Source organism: Fringilla coelebs (genome assembly GCF_963513975.1).
Source record: "Fringilla coelebs genome assembly, chromosome: 7".
Lineage (NCBI taxonomy): Eukaryota > Metazoa > Chordata > Aves > Passeriformes > Fringillidae > Fringilla > Fringilla coelebs.
The window spans coordinates 18,391,095-18,413,891 of record NC_140035.1 but is presented as its reverse complement, the minus strand read 5'-3'; the positions used below and the strand labels follow the sequence as shown (position 1 = coordinate 18,413,891).

Here is a 22,797-nt window from a genome sequence, read left to right as displayed (position 1 = left end):
CACCTGTTTTTCTTCTGTCCCATCATTTAACTAAAATTCCTTGCTTCTGTAAGACTTTATTCTAATTTTAAACAAACTTCTTGGAAGAAAATAAACTTGGAAGTAGTGGCACTATATAGAAATAATGTTTTATTCTTGATGGTATACCTAATTTCTGGTTCTTCTATACGAAGTGTATTTAGCAAATAAAACCCAAAGCAAAAAGCAGGGAAAGGGCATTTTGGATATCTTATAGATAGGTTTAAGTAATGTAGCTTGCATAACATTTGACTTTTAGGAGTTGTGAATTAATTCCTTCCCATTAATTTCTTATGGCTTTATATAGTTGAATATGCTAATGATGTCTAGATTAATACTATTTGTTTTAATTTATAGGTCTTATAATTTTCAAGAAATGCTGTGACATATTTGAAGAACAACACTCACAGAAACTTCTGTTGTGTGAAAATTTTTAAAACTAGAATGGCCTTGAAAAAGACACCTAAGCTATTTAAGACATTTTTTCACTGGAAACTTTGGAAGTTTAGCATTATTGTATTTGTCTTTCTGGTATTTTTATTTTTATTACAAAGGGAAGTGGGTGTTCAAGATTTTAAGGACGAAGCAGGGATTGAGCCAGTTGTTGGAAAGAAAAGTCACGTATTAGGTCTTGTGTTAAATGCTATGAACAATATCAAAGGTGCAAAGCCAAAAATGCAGATAAAAGCACCCATTAGGCAAACTAAGGTTCCTGGAGAGAGACACTGCTTGCCAGGGCACTATACTCCAGTGGAACTGAAACCCTTTCTAGATCGGCCCCTTCAAGATCCTAATGCTCCTGGAGCTTCTGGCAAAGCATTTAAAACCAACAACTTAAGTTCAGAAGAACAGAAAGAAAAACAGGCTGGAGAAGAGAAACACTGTTTTAATGCATTTGCAAGTGACAGGATTTCTTTACACCGAGATCTTGGACCAGACACTCGACCTCCTGAGTAAGTTGAAATGTGTATGTCCTGATAGTTGAAAAACTTCTCAGAAATTCAGTCTGCAAAGTGATTTGAGTTCAGCAGTAGCTGATAGTTTAGGAAAGTCTCCTAGCTATACATAATGATTGGCTGTACATAGTGATCCACAGTGCCAAAGCCAGGAATGTTTAGAAAAGCTCACTTCTTTCACGGTTTTGAATTCAAAGTAACCATATTTAAATAAGGTGTTCTGATTTAGCCTTTAAGGCTAAAATTCTGAGTAACTTTCAGGAAACCTGCTTAGTTTTACTTAGCATAAAACTAAAAATGTGTTTTCAACATTTTTCCAATTAAAACACCAACCCCCCCCATTTTTTTAGCTTTCAGTGTTAATAAAACTACATAATTTAATTTAATAAATTAGGAATTTTGGCATAATTTAATAAATTTGGATTTGTAAACTGTTGAACAAGGGAATGGAAGATCTCAGCAACAATCTTGTAGTATTGAAGAATTTTTTAAATGTAGACTGTAGGGCTTGGGGAGAGTGGGTTTTAGTTATGAGCAGTGACTCTGTCAGTGTCAGATGAAATGTTGTCAGCCATCTGTGCCAGAAGTGGCTGAACTTACTGAGCTGCTGCTGACACACACAATGCAGCTCACCATAACCTCTCCTAGAGCATAACTGGGGAGGCTTTGCTTGTGTATTTTGTGAGGCAATGACTGGTTATTACCTTGGGGTGTCCTCCAGGCCCTAAAGCTGACAGGCCATAACATTAAGTGTGCAACTTATGAATACAGCATTGTCATCTTGACTTGCCATTGGATCTGAAGTTATGTTTAGGATATGTCAGTCTTGAAAAACTGTGGGTATAAAATTGTATCCCTTGAATGGGACATGCTGCCCTAAGCCTTACATAGCACTTTTGCAGAGCTTTGAAATTTGAATTAGATAGGTTATATTTTTCTTGCAAAGTCTGATTTTTTTCTAATAAATATTCTTAGGTTTCAGCAGTAATGGTGACTTTTGAGTTAGCTCAGTCAGTACCTGCTGTTCTCAATAAAATAATATTTTTTCATGAAAAAGGCCTGGGTATTATATGAAATGTAATCAAAAATGTGTGAGACAGAAGCAAAACTAAGTTGTTCTATTCTCAACCATGGTATTAAAAAAAATATTCTGAACAGCTGCTTCAGTTGAAATACCTGCCTTTGCAAAGCTAGGATAGAAAGCACAAAAGCGGAACCATGTAATGTCCATAGTTACAAAGTTTTGTACTAGAAAGAAAAGTTTAAGAGTTTGAGTAAAAAATTGTTGTCCATTTTGTTACCCCTGACACTTTCTGATTTATAGATGTATTGAACAAAAGTTTAAGCGCTGCCCGCCCTTGCCAACCACAAGCATTATCATTGTTTTCCATAATGAAGCGTGGTCAACTCTGCTCAGAACTGTCCACAGTGTGATGTACACATCTCCTGCCATACTGCTGAAAGAGATTATTCTGGTGGATGATGCCAGTGTAGATGGTAAGAAGTCTTCCTGCTTTTGCTTCTGTTTTTGTTTTTAATGGAAGAGGTTATGATTTCAGATAAGGTCTCTTCACCACTATTGACATGTATAACGCATAACAGTATTTTAAGTGGTTTTGTTTCTTTTTTTTTCTTTTTTTTTTTTTTAATATAAAATAGCCCTCCCCCACCATTTTTCCATAAGGTAGTTAAATATGAAATTCCTGTGCTCTAAAAGGTTTTTAAACCCCATTTCTGTTTTTTCCAATTCTGATTCTGATTTACCTGCATAACTGCTTGCATGACAAATGCCTTTGTAACTTTTGTTTCAAACCAATTGCAATTTGTAGAACAAAGTATCCAAGTATAAATTGGCCCAGAGTTGTAGAAATTTTTATTTTATCACAGTGGTTGTGTTTAGGCAAATAAATTTCATTAATATGAAGGGTAGTGTCTTTATTAGAAAGCAAAATTATTTAATGGCAAAATAATCTTCAACAGTCAAGCTAGTCTCAAAAATTATATATATATACTTAGTATATATACTAAGTATATGTACTTTATATGTATATACTTAGTATATATACTAAGTATATACATATAAAGTATATAAGTAATATATATAAAGTAGATAAGTATATATACTATATAAACACAGATGCAAGTTTAAAAAACTTTGTATGCTTAGCTTTAGATGAACGTGTTTATACATACTTCTACTAATGCATTTACACTGTTTTGCAAGCCCGTATTGAGTCTATTGAAACGCTTGGATGTGAAGCATGTTCAGTAGTACAGTTTAATACTTAGGATGGGCAGAATAAAAAAGATGATGTGGGATGTTTCATGAGAGATATGGGTTTCTTTCTCAAAATCTGAACATTTAAATAGTTTTTTATATGGCTTCTGTTGCTGTTGTAAATACTGTAGCCTTTGAAATATGTGTAAGTATGCCATCATTAAGGAAAGAATTTGCATGTTCTGCAGGTAATGTAAGTATGAGATCCATTTACTATGAAAATGGAACTGGTATTCAAATGGTTAACACTGCAGCAGAGATGTACTAGCACGTCCTTTCTTGTTCAGAATTATTTTAATGTTCCATCTCCTGTTCTCTGCTGGTTACCTCTTCGTACATCTCTACCCCCAAAATACTCAGCCCCTAAAAATAACCTTCAGCAGATAGGAATTTTTATGGCTTTGATGTTGAGATAATTTCTGGGGTAAGTGAGAGTTGTTTATCTTGTTCACTTTGGGCAGTGGCATGTGTATACACTGAATATCCTGACACTGATTTCTCTTTCTAGAGTACCTGCATGATAAACTAGATGAATATGTGAAACAGTTTCAAATAGTTAAAGTAGTCCGTCAGAAGGAAAGGAAAGGTCTGATCACTGCACGGTTATTGGGAGCTTCAGTAGCAACAGGAGAGACCCTTACCTTCCTGGATGCTCATTGTAAGTGTAGCCTGTAAATATGCCAGGTCAGGTTTATAATGCTGTTGTCTTTAATTTAATGTTGCAGACTTTTATTAAATTATAAATGTTAGCAATATATCATCTTTCCTATTGCTATTTCATATTATTGAAGGTATAATTAGCAATGGTATTTAAAAATACTCCATATTGGCTTGCTGGACGGACATGTTAAAATATACCCTGTGTACTACTTTATAGCCAAGCAAAAATACAGTGTTCCCATTTTCTCCACAGGTGAATGCTTTTATGGCTGGTTAGAGCCATTATTGGCAAGAATAGCTGAGAATCCTGTTGCTGTTGTAAGCCCTGACATTGCTTCTATCGATCTCAATACCTTTGAATTCAGTAAACCATCTCCTTATGGGCATAGCCACAACAGAGGAAATTTTGATTGGAGTTTGTCATTTGGATGGGAGTCTCTTCCTAAACATGAGAATAAAAGAAGAAAGGATGAAACCTATCCAATTAGGTAAATTTAATTTGAATACTATTTAAATCCTTTTGTTTTCACGGAGTTTATCTTATGAACAATAGTTAGTAAATAAATTAGTTCTTCAGATGAGTATTATCAGGCATCTTAGATGTTTTTTGTAATACCTTCTTTGCGAACCACGTTTTAAAGCATTCATAAAAATATAGCCTCATCAAGATAGTAATTGCTCTGCATTACTTCTTCTACATACAGTGGAAATTACCTGTATTCCTAGGGGGGGGCGGTGCAGAAGAGGATTTCGCACAGTTATTTTCAGAGACAGTACAATGATTCTGTCTCCTCATTCACTTTACTTGAATGAATGACAAAGGGTCAGAGCACCCAAATACCAGGCTGATACAGTAGTGATATGATGATAATTGTACCTGCTTTGTCCACAGACAGGTTACTGGTCTGTAGGAGTTGTACTTTTACTTGATTTCCTCCATACAGAGAAATTTTGTTTTGCTGATGCTTTCTTTCATGCCAGCAGTTTTTAGCCTGAACAGATTCTTAAGAAATGGCAATAAGGTGTCAAATGAGACTCTATGTGAACATATTTAAGTGCTAGAAGTATTATCTATGCCAGGAATGTGCATCACTGTAGTGAAATACTAACAAGTGCATGGAAAATTCCTAGAACAGTTGCACCATCATTTTACATCTATATTTAAAAAAACGTTCTTTCTCAGCAAAGTTTTGTTTTTGCAGAACACCTACTTTTGCTGGAGGTCTCTTTTCAATATCAAAAGACTATTTTGAACACATCGGAAGCTATGATGAAGAAATGGAAATATGGGGAGGTGAAAATATAGAAATGTCTTTCAGAGTAAGTTTAGCTCCGTAATTAGCAATTGCCTCTATGCTGACAGTGTGATTTGAGAATAAATTAGTAATAGATATTGACTCCTCTGCTCAATCAGCCAACTAGGACAAGGAGAATTGAATTACTAATTACCTATTAAATAAAATACAAACATGCTCACTAAACTGCTTTTAATTTTTTTAGAATGCTTTTAGGGTTGCTATCTGAAATGTATGTTTCCAGAACTTATTTGATAAGGAAATTCACTAATGGTATGCCTGATATATGTACTCTTGCTAGTGGTTTGATGTGTTCTGGCAAACAATAGTATTTCTGAATTTTTTTCCAGTCCCTCAATTCTAATTGCAGTATACTTACACACTAAATGTTATTATTAGGTATGGCAATGTGGTGGACAGTTGGAGATCATGCCTTGCTCTGTTGTTGGCCATGTCTTTCGCAGCAAGAGTCCCCATACTTTCCCAAAAGGTACTCAGGTGATCACACGTAATCAAGTTCGCCTTGCAGAAGTGTGGATGGATGAATATAAAGAAATATTTTACCGAAGAAACACAGAGGCAGCAAAAATTGTGAAACAAGTAGGTGGTGGTGGTGGTATTAGAAATCACACTTGCTGCGGTGAAAGTTTTGGTGAGCAAAAGTTATTTATTGACAAAGTATGTAAGGATTCTAGATATTTTAATGAAAAGACTGTTTAGTTTGCTTAATGGTGTAGGCCCAACAAACATGAAAAAAACTAAAGTGTTTGGGTGATGAATGTTCATTTTGTATGGTGAGGTTTTTCTATTGGTTTTTTCATACATTCTCCTGGTTTGTTTGCATTGTGCAGGTACAGGAACTACCAGAAGAACATGACAGAAACTAATGGGTGTAGAAAATGTAAACTAACTTATTTTCTGGAGTGAGAAAAATATCTTGTTAGTTTCAAATTGCTTAGTATTCTTACTGAAAACACAGATTTTTGTGGTTCTTTAGCAGCAGAATAAAAGTTACTTGATGATGGATAACCATCCTCTCTTTATCTGCTTAAAAAGTCAGTTATTTTCAAGTAAATAAATATTTAGGGTTAAGGTTGGGTATTGGGTTATTTATTTTGTAAGTTTTCTGCCCAGCTAGAATAGTTTTCTTTTAGAAGTTGTTTTTCCCCCTTCATGTGATAAATTTTTGTGACTGTTGTATCACTGAAAGCATTACATTTCCTAGGCATGTCCAGCAACTGAATTTTGTTTGGAAGATTCTACATTGTACTGGATATTATGCTAATTATTTTATTGATCCAGTTTGTTGTTTCAGCTTACACTTTTAGTGAGATCAGTTTGCTTTATGGCTGTAATCAGTATGTTCTTACTTGCACTTTCCCACTTCATGGCACTCTGTTAAAACTTTCTTGGGACTAAAGATACTTCTGTGTTTTCCGTCTTGCAATGTATTTTTCTTGCAAGTGCTTTGAAATGCTGCAGGCAGGATGTCAGTGGTGTTATGACACTGAAAGACAGCAGTAACTGTAGTAGTACAGCATTAACAAGAAAAAAATTTAAAAAGGAAGCTTAAAACTTGCCTGGTACTACACAGAATATCATAGCTTGATATGTGCAAAATGAATGTTAATGTATTTATATTCCATCCTTCTTTACCTCCTTTCCTCTAACAGAAAACATTTGGAGACATATCAAAAAGACTTGCATTAAGGGAACGCCTGCAGTGTAAAAATTTTACCTGGTACCTCAGTAATGTTTATCCAGAAGCCTATGTGCCAGACCTGAATCCTTTGTTTTCTGGATATGTAAGTTTAATTACTTCCTGTATTCTTCATAGTCCAGGATGTTTGCTAATCTCTTGTACTACCTTAGCCATAGCTTTTAGACTTTAGCTATCTTTAACTTCTCTAGGGTTTTCTGTCACTATTCTGGACAAAGAATCTCTTCTGCATACCTTTTATAGCTTTGTCAATAGCTGTGTCATTTTCACATTTCATTTATGTCAAAAGTCATTTTCCCTGCCAAATAACTTAGACGTTGCATTGCTAAAATAAAGTAATAGCTCTTAGCTTGAGGTGAACATTAATTTTTAGTGTGTATTTACACTTCCTCCTGTTTTAAATAATTTACGTGTATCTGTTCAAACTGTGATTTGAATCACAGTAACATTGTACAGAGCAGGCTAATAAATAACTCCATGTGTGACTGTAGTTACTAGACTTTTAGTTAGAAAAGATGACCTGAGGAAACAGGATTTTTAGATTTGAGCATAGCAGAAAGTAAAAATGAATGAACAGCTGTAATTGTTGTTAAGCTAAAGGTGACTTTTGTCTGTGACTGAGACAGTTTGAGTTTCTGCCATTCCACTGAGCTTTTTTATCCTGACAACACCCTTTCTTTAGTTAAAAAATATAGGTAACCGCATGTGCTTGGATGTCGGTGAAAATAACCATGGTGGCAAACCCTTGATTATGTATTCTTGTCATGGACTTGGAGGAAACCAGGTAAAATATTTAATACCTGATTTTTATTCTCTCTTCTGCTGTAGCTTTACCGTATAAAAACTTGTAATTAATTTTGTAATTAATTTTAGAGAAATTGACTAATTTTTAGTATGCAATTTCTCTCTCCTTATCTCTTTTTTCCTTTATTTTCTTAACAATTAATTCCTATATATATATATTTGAAAAAAAAATATATATATTTGAAGAAAAATTTCTATACCACTCTTCATGTCATGTCTTGTTTCTAATGTTTTAACTTCAATATAGAAATTCAGATTTCAAACACTTGCACTGCTTCACTTGCCCTCTCTTTTCTGTGCAAAACCTTTTCATGCCACCCTTACTCCTGTCTTATAAGTGTTGTCTTCTTAATTCTTCCTTTCCTTATGCTTCCTCCTGTTGCTTCTTTCTCTGTCACCAGGACTCGCACTGTCAAGGAAGATGCTGGTTGGAATCCGGCCACTGGGAGACCAGGTGTCCAGGCCTGAGCCACCTTCCCTATCACGCTTGCAGCCTCACAGTGTGAGGTCCAAGTGGCCTATCCTGTACTGGCTAATGCAAGTGAATAATATGATTCCATTTGTTCAAGAAGAGCTCTCTTTGGTCCATAGCTCTTGGAGGCAGCTATGGTGCTCTGTTCCTTCTACAATATGACTTTCAATAGATGTCAGATATTGAATCGTTCCATCATTACTGTAATACTAACAAAAAGAGCATCTCCTTCCCTGCCCAGAAATGCACACTTCTCTGTTACCTTTAAAAGTGATCCTTAATAATTAAAGGTCAGCAAAGGTCTAAAAGATATATATATAATATAATTGTTATCTTATGGGAGGGAGGGTGTTAATATTTTTTTTTCAATCTTAAAAGACATCCATTTATTGCGCTGTGAAAATTGAGACACAATCCTTGTCATGTGATACTTTCTTCCTAATCATTTTTTGTGAGACATGGCATGCTGTCTAGATTAAAAACTACCCTATTATGCTAGCTTCTTACAGGATTGAATTTGGGGTTTTATTTGATTGTGGATTAATTCTATTAGCCTTTTCACATTGTCGCAGTCATTAATTTGGGAACACTGTAGAAAGACGTATTAAGAGATCTGCTGTATGTTTCTATTGTTCTCTTAAGTTATCTTGGCCATACTAAAATTCTATTCTTTCAAGTGTTAAGTTTTTTGTTTTCCCTCCTGCTACAAAATAACAGTCTGAATCCCTTTAAATGCCAGCCTTCAGAGAACTGATTTTGCTGATAATGCTTAAGAGATGCATATTTGCTTGCCTAACCCTTCTCATTACAATGCTCTGTTTTCAGTTTCCTCTATTCTTTACCAGACTTTTGGCAGTGTAGGCTGATATTTCCCATGCTGTCATCTTCATCCACATATTTGAAATGGGAGTAGAAAAGAGAACCTAGTTTTCAGAGTTATATGTCAGTTGTGTATTATTCTTCCTTTTTAGAATATTGGAGGCTGAAAACATGGTCATCTCAATATCCAAAATTAATAAAGTTCTAAACATAGCTTTCAAATAATTATTTTCAGGGCTTGCAGAGATGTTCAAGTTCCAAAAATAAATCAGGACAGATTAGGTCAGATAACCAGATGAAGAGTAAATTACTATGTCTGAGAGCTCAATGACTAAGCAGCTCACTCCTCCTTCACTACCTGTTTTGAGGACTAATGTTGGTGCTAGAGTCTTAAGAGTGAGATGCCTGTTTGTTCCTCAGTGCTGTTCCCATTGTTTCCAAGGTAGGGAGGAGATGATTGCTGACCACTGGGAAACAGAAGGCCAAGGGGGGTAACTGAGTCTGGCCTTAATATTCAAAGGAAAGATATGGTGAAGGTGGCTGACATCCAGCGGCAAGAAACAGTAGCAGTGAGATGTAATGTTAGGGACTCTGCTGGTAAATGTGGGAGAAAAGGAAGAGATCTAATTATAGGTTAGGGCTGAAGGGGTAAAAGAGCAGCTGTGTCTGTATCTTTTAGAAGTAAATCCCTGTTAGGATCAGAATTATAGCTGAGCCTTAGGACTACTCTGCTGTCAGAAAATCATGGTGAAATGAGCTCACAAAATACATGCTTATAATTTTCTAATAGTTACCTCACAAGAGGCTATAACAGCATCCTACTCTTCACATTTATTGTTTAGATCAAGCAGCAAAAGTTGGCATACAGCAATCAGCATTGTTTCATGTGACAACTTTTCTTTTTGGTTGCTTTAAGAAAACCCAAAATCTAGCAACAGAATTGAATGCAGATTTTTAGTTAAGAAATGCCAAAATTTAAGTTATCTTAAACTATCTCTACTCTTCAGTTTGTCTCCTTGAGTTATATATGGTCTGTGTGGGAGTAAGATTTTGCATCACACATGCAGCAAATGTTATTTCCAATTTATACAAGTATAAATTAGTGTTGCGTTACTACTAAAAACTACTTTTAGTTTTGTAAACACTTTTGAAGTGTCTATGCTAAATATCAGAGGAATTATTCTGTAGTCTCAAATTTTTGAATAAGAAATGTATAATTTTGTGTATGGGAATTCGAAAGGCTTAATTTAGTTTAATACTCTTCTTTCTGTTTGTTTACCAATTTTTTTTGATTATTTAAATAGTACTTTGAATATTCTGCACACCACGAAATTCGCCATAACATTCAGAAGGAGCTTTGTCTGCATGCTTCCAAGGGACCTGTGCAGCTTCGTGAGTGCACTTACAAAGGCCAGAAAACCTTTGCTGTTGGGGAGGAGCAGTGGCTGCACCAGAAGGTAGATATCCTGTGCAGTGAAATTGAATTTTTATTAGTTAATTTTGGATTTTCAATAAAAGCAAACATGCCAGCAAAACAGAAACTCTGAAGCAAAAAAAATGTAAGTTTAGTTTTGGCAGGAAAATGGAGATAATGTCAGCTTTTCAGTTGCAGATCAAAACTTGATGTCACTAGTAGGAATGTCACTTAAAAAGCCAGTTGATATCCTTTAGTGTGTTTGTCTAGACATCTAGACATCCACCTGGTGGTCATTTCAGATGCTTTGTATATTTTGTACATCTGTATATTCAGATGTTTTTAAAATATTTTACAAAACTTTCCTAACAAAGCAAGTTGGCACTTATGTACTGCTTATGTATTTTCTAGCCCCCTCTGCACCACCTGTATGAGCTTACTCTTTAGCACCCAGCCTGGGGGGGGAGCTAGCATGTTCATTGTTTGTTCACTTTTCTTTTCTTCCTTTTTTTCCTCACTTCAGGATCAAACTCTGTACAATGAAGCGCTACATATGTGCCTTACAGGAAATGGAGAGCATCCAAGTTTGGCATCCTGTAATCCCTCAGACCCTTTCCAGAAGTGGATCTTTGGCCAGAACGATTAATTTGATATTATAGGCCAGAAACATTTTATTAAAGAAAAGAACCATTCTGAACTGTGATTTTTATGTGATAGTTTAAAGGCAAAATGTTTAAACAGTTTCTTTTCCCTCTTATGTTGGATATAAAATGTGCCATAAGAGATTCCCTGGAAGTCTGGTATACCAAAGATAATTGGGATCCTGGTTATGTTTTGTTTACAATATTTCTGTGACAAGACTTTATATGTTGACCACTGATTTATGGATCCTATTAGTTCTCTTATCTTAGGGGCCATATGTGGGATTTTTTTTTTCCTGACATACTGTAAGTACTTCTGAAGAAGACTAATTTTCTCTGTAGTGTTGTGAGAAATTTTTGTCTGTCTAAAACCCAATACATTTTATATGTATGTTTTTATGCTCAAATGGCTGACTTTATTTTTTTTTTAATAATTTACTCAGTGAAACTTTGTCAATATTTTTAAAGTTACTTCACTTGGAAAATTAGATCATCAGGTCAAAGCCAAATAGGATACTACATTGTGCTCAGCTTCTAGAAAGTCAGTTGTTTTGCAGAAGAAAAAAAGTAATTCTCACTAAAATATATATTTATGATTATTTTAATGGAAAATCTGCTTATTTTGATACTAATCTTTTGTTTAGCCAAAACTTCTTGTACAGCTTTTTTATATTTCATGGACTTAAAAAATTATTATAAAGTTTTATTGTAGTGGGCCTCTGAGCTGTTTAACATTCAGACATTTCTTCAGCATTCTGTTCATTATTGCTTTTAAATTACATGTTATCTAGTAAACTTCTGTACCTACCTTCTAGTGTTTTATGCAATGTTTACTTCAGAAGTTTCTAATGTTATCCATATGTAATTTCTTGTGCCAACACTTATATATTAATTTTTTTTCTTGTTTCTGTTTTGCTTGTTACAAAGGACTGATCTCAGATTTATCAGTCTGAGTGAGACCTTGGCCTTCCTAACTATTCTGCTAATTATAGAAAATAATATAGCATCATCAAATATATAATCAATTTTTTAAAATTTTAAAGTGAAGACAAAAGTATTTGGCTGCATGAGCAAACATAAAGCTGAGAATAAATATGAAGGAGTGGGTATTACAGGCTTAATAGGACAAAAATACACTAATAATGAATCTGTTCTTTTATCCTAGTAAGTAAGTAATATCATTACAGATAAATGCTAACTTAAATCTAGTGGGTGAATGGATGATGATGTGGGGTTTTTTTACTTCTGTGGTGGGGAGGGAGCCTGTTCATAATTTAATGGTACCTAATGAGTTCAGTTTCTGAATAAAAGCAAGAAAAATTCTTTTCAGTACTTATAAGTCATCTAAAACACAAAAAAGTGTATAAGCAAGGACCAGTGATAATTTGCCAGAAGCTTTAATGCTAATTTTTTTTTCAGAGTTGATAATGCCTTTGAGTTGTGTCTCAGCTTTTGTAAGGCTTTTGGAGACACCTGCTGAGAGTATCCCAGGATATTAAAGCTATACAACTTAAAATAACTTGATGCAGAGTTAATAGTTGAAATAGTTGAAAAGACTGTACCAGGAAAGGTTATTTATGCCACTGAAACTGGAAGGTTGTGTAGAACAACACTGCACAAAGATTTGCCTGCATCCTCTGATAAATATTTTAATTTGGTAATGGAATGCTAAGTATTATTACTTTTGCAGATCAAACCAATATTTGAAGGCCAATACATGCACTTGATAAAATGGGGGGAGTTGAGGAAAAAATATAGCACAGGTCAATGAGAAAAGGGTTGAATATGAATAGAGGATGGGAGATTATGCAGAGAGCCAATTGTGTTATGTTGAACCTTGGGTATGGAATGGAAACTCAGTGTCTGAGGAACCTGCTCTAGAAGACAAAGTATTTAGCATGCCAGTTTAAAAGTACTTGTTCTTTTAGTTCTCAGTTCATGTTATACAGAAAATGCATTATTTTTAATATCACTAAAGGATCATTTCTTCATGCAACATGTTTCTCTTAGAAGCTTGTCATATTGGGATATGCACATATGAAACATCATTTATCTACTCATTATCAGTTGGGTTTTTGCCATTTGTTTGAGGGTTTGTTTTTCTTTGATACCTAACATTTCAAACCAGGGTAGAATTTGAATTGCAAAGAAACGAGTGTTCTGTTGCACTTGAAGTAGGAACCTCTTCCTAAGCAATGCTACAGAGGCTCCACTTTGTATTTTTTGGGTTTTTTGCATGTATAACAGTATATGTAGGGTTTTTTCACAGAGATTAGTTATATCAATTCACCTAGTTATTATATTTTGCATTTAGTTCTAGCTATAGAAAAGGAAATTAATTCTGTGATTTTAAAATGGTTTTTTAAAGATTTTCCTTTCATTTTTTGGGACTTTTTTCTGGTCTAACATAGGTCACTAGTACAAAATATATATAATATTTTTTTTGGTATGTTAACTAGCATAGTTCCCTAAACTGTGACATTTTAGTCTGTATTTTGCAGTACCTAGTACTGCAGTTTAGTTTTGCTTGGACTCTCCCCAGCCTGCCTGAAAAGAGGGAAGCAAATCTATAAGTAGAAGAAAATTTTAAGTGACTTTTTTTGTTCTTTTCTTTTTGAAGATGTGAAATTAACTTTTAGGTCACAGTGACTATTACACTTCCAAATATTTTTGTGTGTGTGTGTGTGTGTGTGTGTGTGTGTACACACATATATAGGCATCATATAATACTAGGAGAACAATAAGATCTGTAAATATGACTAGAGGTTTAGGAAGTTGGATTTTGGGGTTTTTTTAAGCTAATAAAAAAGCAGCATCATCTTCTGGCGGTTAATGTTCTCTTGAAAGTGGCTAATAGTTTCTAATAATTAGAAAGGCTTGCTGAAAAGCAGTTTGTTGCAGGGGGGGTTCTCTGGCTCTTTTATGTCTTTTGGTAATATTATAATGCCCTTCTCTGCTCCTATGAAGGGGACAAAGGTGAGTAGGATTCCATACACAGCATGTAAAAATTGGTACCTCCATCAGATGGCTGTAAAAACTGCTGCAGGTTACTAAACAGCTGTCATCAGTGTTAACCTCCATCTCACTGTGCTCTCTTACACATCCAGGGAGTAATCACAAGTGCTGAAGAAGGCTTGACTTCAGGCCAGGAGAGTTGAGCCATGCTCCCAGCAGGATGAAGCAGGTCTTAAACCTTTTGGGACTTCAGGGCCTGTGGCTCTGGGTGCCACTGCCTGTGAACAAGAGGTCCCTACTGGTTGCTCGGGCTCCACCTGGTTATGACACCATTCACTGCAGTGGAAATTTGCCAGCCCACAATATCTGAGGATTTTTTTTATCACCCTTGGGAGTAATTGCTGCTTTAGTCTAGCGTGAGTATAGAATAATGTGAGTACTATTAACAGATCAACCTACAAGTGAACCCAAAGTGTTAAATCTTCTGCTGAAGGGGCATCCTGGGATCTTGAATTGAACCAGTGTTGAAAGTTCTTTTACGTTTGATTGTATCAGCATGGCTTAGCAAGCCCTGGAGCAGCCCTTTTAGCCACCATATACAGCAATGCCAAAAGCAAATATGGGACTCCCAACAGACTACAACCAAGTGGTACCCTAATTCCCAGGAGAACTTTCTTATAATCTAGAGGACAGCATCTCATCTTTATCCGTTTTTTAAAACACAAACAATTTAGCTATACATAATTTATCATATAAGCAAACTTAAGGGCAACTTACTTTTTACAAATGTGCTTCTCAGTTTGAATAAATATCAGAATAAAAAGATAGCAGAGATCGTGCTGTGATTGTTAATTATTTTTAATGGAGCTATGTTGATCATCAGTTTTCAAAATAAGCAGTTGTCCTGAAATTTAGCAGTATTCTTTGAATGTTGCCATTGAAATGATCTGATGTATAAAATTACTGCAACTTGTCCACCAGAGAGAGCTGTTGCAAAATTTTATTCCAACAGCTGTTGAAAACAATTGTTTCATTACCTTATTATGAATCAGGCACAGTATTTCCCTGGCCAAAGAAAATTGTAGGCAGTAGTATCATTAAAGGGCAAATGGATATACCTAAGAAGGCATTTCTGTTTATTTAATTTAATTGACATACAAATATTTAGAAACAAAAGAACACACACAGAGAAATTCCACACAAACTGCTTCTCCTTATTCTACCAGACTATCAGGAATGGGAGAAATGCTTGAAATTTCACAGTGCCTTTGGAGGCTCTGCAGGTGCCAGGGAGGAGGTGCAGTACTAATGCCAGCTCTCTTAGCTGAGAGGCTGTCTAGTGACTGCAGAGCAGAAATGAGACGCACAATGCACTGGCAGCCAGCATGTAACGTAGAAACCTGGTTTACTTCATTGCAAACAAATGGACAATATATATTGTACAATATATAATAAAAATACAGCTGATACAAGTGCCACTAATTAACAAAAAAACTAAGACTTAAAAATGCTCATTTTTGTAATATATACACTGCAGTAATAAGCCACAATAAATACATCAAATTTCATATCATTCATAATAAATATGGAAAATATAAATACAGAAGAATACAGTTAATTTGAATAAATTATTACAACATAAGATCTAGGTTAAGTTCTGTTGAATATTATTGTAGCTTATATTACCCTTTGGCATCTTTGATGTTACAACTTGTTTAAAAAAAGGAAAGTAAGGAATGTGTAGTTCATGAAGCTTAAAATTATTTCCATATACAGATTTTAAGATGAACTTTCTTTCCCTTTGCTTCTTCAAACAGTTTAAAAGCAGCAGTCCAAATAAATATCTTGCTTAACTGTTGAGACCTCCATAATTTTAGTATGCAAGATCATCTGTAATGGAAAATGTTAAGTACGTAACAATTATTTTTCTCGGAAATCAGTAGTGTTAGAAGTAATGTACAAATTTTAAACTAATGACTGCAATTATGCATTTTTACTAGTCCCATTTGAATGGATTACCTGTCTGAAAGACCATCAACTCAAGTGCTTCTGGGATTATGCCATGGTGTACTATTTACCACTTGCCAACAAAAATTTCAAAAGCAATTTTATATTCTTGTGGGGAAATACATATATGTATGTATGTAAACAGAGAGAGATGAACCTGCTAAAAGACAGGGATGGACTAGACCGTGTGAATGTTAATACAGTCTGCTAAAACAAAACACTGTAAACATATAAAAGGTAATGAGTTTTTTCTGTTTGTGTTTTTTACAAAATTTCTATTAGTTGGAGATTAAACCAAATCAAAAGAACCAACTGCCATGTTTTATGTTAACAGGTGTTAACAAGTACATATGTACTAGTAATTTTATTTGTAAAAGGTTATTACACCAGAATGCAATGTAACTTAAAAGATCAACTTTACTAAGACAATATTACAGGCTGAGGATCTTAGGAACAGTTTTGTAATCTACAGATTTTGACTATTTTTGCACTGTTAAATGTCTAGTGCTTATTTGACATCAAACACATTTTAAACATATTTCACAAACTACACTTCAGACATATTTCCATAGAAGTGCCTACAATCAGTCAGTTAAAAGAAGTGCCCAGTTATTAAGCCTTGTTTACATGGGCATTTGAGACCTGAAGTTGTGGTACTTGTGTGAAATGGCTTGAAAAAAACCAGCATGCTTGCTTCTGGTCTTAAGAGAACCAGCTGCCAGTGCACAGCATGAGCTTTTCAAGAAGTTGAAAATTGGTGCTGAATCTATATCTGAGAGTCACAAATGGTTCTTTACAGTGATTCCCCCATTACCCAGCAAGGTTAACCTTCATCCACAATCCAACCCAAAATTTCATTCTTAAGAATGTATTTTAGAAGTTTAAGATGGAGAAACCCAAAATAATTACCTGCCATAATGTAGTAAGCCTCATTTGAAAACACCAAGATAAAATGCTGATAAAAGAACATTTTGTCTTTGCTTTTAGCATCTCACTAGCTGAGAAACTGGGTATATAAGAACAGGTGCCTGGGAGCAGAGTTAACTAAAATGATTTTGAACTTGTCTTGGAAACTGCCATCTGCTAAGAGTGACATGGTAGCAATGCTTCTAGCGTGCTGCTTTTTAGTTTTTTTACCCCATGGATTTGCATGTGTCTTATTGAATGGCCACCTGTATAACTCTGGTCTGGAAAAAACTGTCAGTTCCTATTTCCACCGAGTTCACGTTTGGTTACAATATATTAAATAATAAACAATATTTCAATCTAACATAAGCTTGTAGTGAATGTCCATACACTTTACCATACTTGCTCTGAAAGATCTTAATTTGCCTTTTTCCTTCAGTTGCTTTTTTTCTAATATGCTTTATTTTTCCCTTTAGTAGAAAAATAATCCTCATCAATCTACCTCTTGCCTTCATCTTTCTTTTCCTCTAAATTGTTCTTTCTATCCTCCTTGCACTCGCTCAAGTGTTTGAAGACAAAGGATTATCTCGATCCTTGTATTAGAACAAGGATGCACATTTTTATCTTCTACCCTTTTCCCATCAAGAAAAGCTAATCCCATCTTCATGGTTTGTTGGAAAAGTGAAGTTAGAAGAATGTACATGAGAGACAAACTTTTTTTGACTTTGGTCTACTGGACATTCATTCATGAAAGAGAAGTGTCATTGCTCAACTCCATATTAAATAATTGTGTTAATAAAGTACAAAATCTTTTGACTTTTTTTTTGTTCCACCCCCAGCCTTGGATGAAGGACTATGTTCTCAATTGAGAAGGTGCAACACAGAGCACCAAGAATATGGTTCTCCAGTCAGTGGGACCCTCTGAGGGGTGGGTGTCTGCCTAACCTTAAAGACAGTAGTAGGGCAATATATATTTTAACTCTAGAATTATGGAATTGCCTGGTTAGGAAGGGATCTGAAAAACCATCTAGTTCCACCCCCCTTGCCCCTGCCGGCCACTAGATCACGTTGTCCAAAACCCCACCCAATCTGGCTTTTCAAAATCTCATTCTCAGCACAAAGGACAGTAGAGTTGTCCTTGTGCTTGATTTTAATGGAAAGTCTTACTGTACAACAGACCTCCCAAACACCAGCAGCAAGGAAGGAACTAAAAAGAAAATAATAAAGCTGCAAAACAGGTGTTTCATAAAGTGGATGCTCATATAAAGTAAAATCAGCCATTAGGGTAGCAGAAAAGTCCTCAAAGATGTTAAAATTTTCCTCCTTAAGTGGAAACTATACTCTGGTTTTGTTAGCCATAAAATTAAAAGCTGCCTTGGATTGAGGGGAGGGAAGAGACAGTGAAAAGGAAAAACTTGTGAAGAACTCAAGCATGTGTTCACTCAGACATCTTTAAAACTACATTGCACTTCTTCATCACTTCACAGTATTTGTACTTTGGATTTGACACTTCTTGGAGAAAATGGACAATAATTTGAACATGAACAATGATTACAGAGAATAGCAAAATTAGGAATATTAAAAAAACTTTGAAACACTGAAAAGGCAAATGCTGAGATTTCTCATACCAAGGAACACGCTAAGTGAACTAGACTCTGTTTTGAAAATAACAGCTTTCTACCATTTTAAAAAAATAGTAATCACTTTTAGTATTTTAGAAATAAATTCTATAGAATATATTCTCTGAGTTAATTCTAGATTTTCAAATATTTTACATCAACTGTCCTGCAACCGTAATAAAGCAGATGACAGAATTACTCTTTAGTCTCAGCAGGAAAGCGTAACAGCCCCAAATGCTTAAGGATTTTCCATATCATCCTCTTCTGTCCCTGACTGTTTCAGGAAATAAAACAACTGGCACAATGAACATCGGTTTAAAAAACTCATGAGCTCTAACAGTGCCCTTATTTAACAAATGCCTTTTAAAAGGGTATCATGGGTCTGTCTTGCTTTATGTTTGAGTAGGAACACCTGCATTGCTACAGGAGCCTAGACAAGGAGTTTCAACTGAGAGAATTCAGTTGGCAAAAGACAACATGCAGAGGAACAAGACTGCTTGTTGCTGCCAAGTATGGCGTTGCAGGAATGTTGCTGCTCAAATATTAAGCACTAGACAGGTAAATGTTGTATATTCAACATAGCTTTTAGACTAATTTTTCACTGTGAAATTTACTTTTTAACTTTTGCTCATTAATCCAGTTTAAGGAAAGGAGAGCTCATGTCAGCTGTTCTTCACGTTACTGAAAAATTTCTGGTTACTTCTGAGCTGGGCTGGGCTTAATTTGGAAAATGGCATAGTCTGCAGTACAAAAATTTAGTTATGATGCCAAAACATGAGAATAAAATGGTATTTTACCTGTTGTATAGAATTATGTTTTATCACAGTATCTCCAAGTACATTACAAACCAGAGCACAGAGAACATGATGACACAACAGGACAAAGGCAGAAGGGACTCCTCTGTCTGAGCCCAGTACTCTCTATCCAGTGTGGCACATTTCTGTCAGGAACACCTGAACTAATAAAACCCTTTATACATGCTCGGTTTTGCATACAAATGTATGTGTACAATCTTTAACAAAGCAGCTGTGTTTGTGAAGGTACTACCTGGGAGGCAGGGAAAGCAACATGATCAGTTTATTAGCAGATTTACTGAAATAAAACAGCCAGATCAGGTTAGAAACTGGATCTGGCCTGGGATCAGTCAGCAATCTAGTGAGTAACAGCATCACTAATACCACACAGGAGTTCTGCAGCACTTGGACCAAAGGCAGGATCCCACTGTTAACAGAGCAGGGGAGCAGCTGAACCTTATCTGTAACAAGCGATAGTTACTATGGAGTGGAACCAATGGCCTTAAAATAAACAGATGTCAACTCCAATTATGATTCACTAGCAGGAAATTATGCAAATGAAAAATTATAAGGCTTTACAAATCCAGAATTTTCTGATCTAAGTGGCATACAGCTCATCAAAGAATATTAGAAGCTCCTACTGACCAGCTTTTAATTTTAAGGATGTTTCAATGGACATGAGTTATAACTGTTAAGCAACAATTGCAATTGCTGTAATTGTTTAGGAATTTCATGTCTAATTTCATGTCTAATTTCATGTCTAACATCAATTACAGGTTCATATATATTAACTATGCACCTTTTTCCAAGAGAGGTGAAGTTCACCTTATAGGCAAAAGGGCATCTGCTTTTAGGTGCTGTTCCAGTAATGGTCTCTGTGAAAATTCCAGTTTGTTTCAAGACAGGGAAATGCCTTTGTTATGACTCATTTTTGTGAATGATTCAATATAATCACAAATATATACCGGGCTTCTTGGGAGTGTTTACCAGTAGCCAGATATCTTGGAAATGAAGCTGATAAAGACTATCAGTAATACAGATATTTTCACAAATAATACACTGTGTTGATACAGAAGCAAATACTGCTGGATATCATTTAGTAACATAATAATTTTATCACACAGAAACAGCCTACCCAAAATGAAAGGACTGGTTATCAACGTGAATATTAACCAGCTGGGAAATGGGACACAGCATGTTAATACATGTATATACTAGTCCAGAAAATAACAGGAAGATATTTTCCATCCCATGACTTAAGCCTGCTTTTCCTTAAATGATGAGTATGCTTTTTTGTTCTAAAAAATAAATCAAAATTTAAACAAGTGATGGGAAACTTGACTCTCACCTGATTTCTACATCCTACTAGAAATCTGTGCCAATAGAAATAGTAAATAACCATCACCTCAATGTTTAAAGCTGGCTGACAAGTATTTTATACAGTTGATCACTTACTGTGCTTGCTGATATTATTAAAGATATTTTTCATGTGAAAGCATAGGGGCCAAGAAAATAATTTCTTATTGCTCAGTAAGGGCATGAATAACAAAGCAAAAGATTTCATTTTACTTTCCCCTGAGAGAGATACCCCAGTAAAGTGAGTGGTTCTCCAACACACTCTGAAGTTAAAGAGCCACTACTGATCCTCATCTACTGTCCCAGCTCAAGCAGAAGAGATTTGTGCTTTTGGTGCTGGTGTTAAGGGAGTGCCTAATTTAAGCCTGCTGTTAAAGCAAGATCCCTATATATACAGAGACTTGTTAATTTGCCCTTAGAATATCTTGAACAGAATAATTTACTCTTAAGTGCAGAACTTTACGGACTAGCACATTTCTCTTTAAAAATTGTGGGTATTTGCTGTATGGCATTGCAGAACACAGGCACTTACCTGGCTACTCAGCCTTAGAGAAAGAGACTAGAGTGGTCTGTGACTGCGAGGAACAGAGGCTGTGGAACTGCTGAGCCAGAAAACCAACATGAGTGCGCTTTCCCAGGAGATGGAATACGTTGCAAGTTTGGAATCCAGTCCCTAGAGAACTAGACTTTTCAATGCAGTTCATATAAAACATGTAGGACTTCTTGTGGAAACAAGTAAATAAAAAACTTTTCCAGCTACTACATGGAATAAAAATATTTTGCTAATTTAGCATAAATACGAGGAATCACTTTGCCCAGATTTCATATAAAAACAATTAAGTTAGCTCTTTTTTTTGAAAAGCGTATTTTACATTGGCAGTTCTTCTACTGTAGTACTGTACATGATGTTTTAAAGAGCTTCTAACCAGAAGAATCACTGTTACAGAGATAAAATTTACACTGTGTTTACATGCACACTGTTAACCATCTAGATTTGACACAGATAAAAACTAAGATGCTGATCCGCATTTTGACAAACAAGACAGGTCTACATTTCAACTACTTGATGTATAATAAATGAAATCTCAGTATTAGAAGAACAAAAATGCTGAAATAGATTTTGAAATCAAAATAAGGCAGTGCAGAATTACCAGTGCAGAGAAAAGCTGATTCCTATGCCTCCTTTCCTAAACAAAAGCAAGACTGTTTAATAAATTAAAGATAGTTTAATTCCCATTTCATTTAAAAACAAGTAGATCACAATTTATGGATATCCATATGATGCACATGTTCTTTTGCTTGCAGACTTTTGCACGTATAAAATTTTGAAGCTATTTTTCCTCACTGAATGGACTGTTTCCTAGTAAGACCAAATGGTACTAAATTTGAGATACAATCAGAAGTCCACAAAAGCCAGTCTTGTATGTGAAAAATTTAGGCAATCTAGACACTTCCACATTTTTTCCCATGCTTTATTTAAACTTTGATCAGTAAGGCTCTGCTTTTATAAATTGCATACTGACATATTCATAAACTGGCTTGGGAGAAATGTACAGGTTTTGTTACAGTGAATTTTAAGATGTTACATTGCCTCAGGGTCTGGAGCTATGGCATTTGTCCCAGGAGGTTCACAGTTCCCGCAGTTCGTACAGTACTGCAAAGTGGCACTAAAGTGCGTAAGGATCTGAACGGTGGCTGGGCTGAAGGTGCTGTGTGAGCTTAAGCTACTGCTTTGCCATTATATACAAGATCATTCTTCTTTGGGGAGGGGAAACTAGTTCTGGAATGCCACTGATTTTAGTTTTAAATGGAGGATTGTCTACCTTTCTTTATTCTAGAAGATGTAAATGCCCCCTTGGTGACTCTTCTGTTTGTCAAGAACAGTAAAAGAGAAAAATAGTACACTCTAAAAATGTGTTTCAAGATGATTTATCAGAAATAGTATTAGGAAAAAATAAGGAAGAATACAAGGTACTCCAGATGAAAAGTGGACATGCTCTTCGTAAGTAACTATGGATCTTCTGCTCAAATGAACATGCTGTTCATTTTTATCAAAACATGACTCTTAAACTACCATAAATAA

General features: G+C 35.3%; 1 protein-coding gene across 1 annotated transcript; it reads left to right on the top strand.

Moving 5' to 3' along the window:
• Window positions 1-462: 462 nt before the first annotated feature.
• On the top strand, window positions 463-11,082 carry GALNT3 (polypeptide N-acetylgalactosaminyltransferase 3; the record flags this gene model as incomplete). Its single annotated transcript, XM_084209158.1, has 10 exons — window positions 463-971; window positions 2,299-2,471; window positions 3,761-3,910; window positions 4,166-4,400; window positions 5,115-5,232; window positions 5,607-5,807; window positions 6,881-7,012; window positions 7,610-7,711; window positions 10,327-10,479; window positions 10,960-11,082. 10 exons carry the CDS (start codon window positions 463-465, stop codon window positions 11,080-11,082), a joined length of 1,896 nt encoding a protein of 631 aa, XP_084065284.1.
• Between the last annotated feature and the right edge of the window lie 11,715 nt (window positions 11,083-22,797).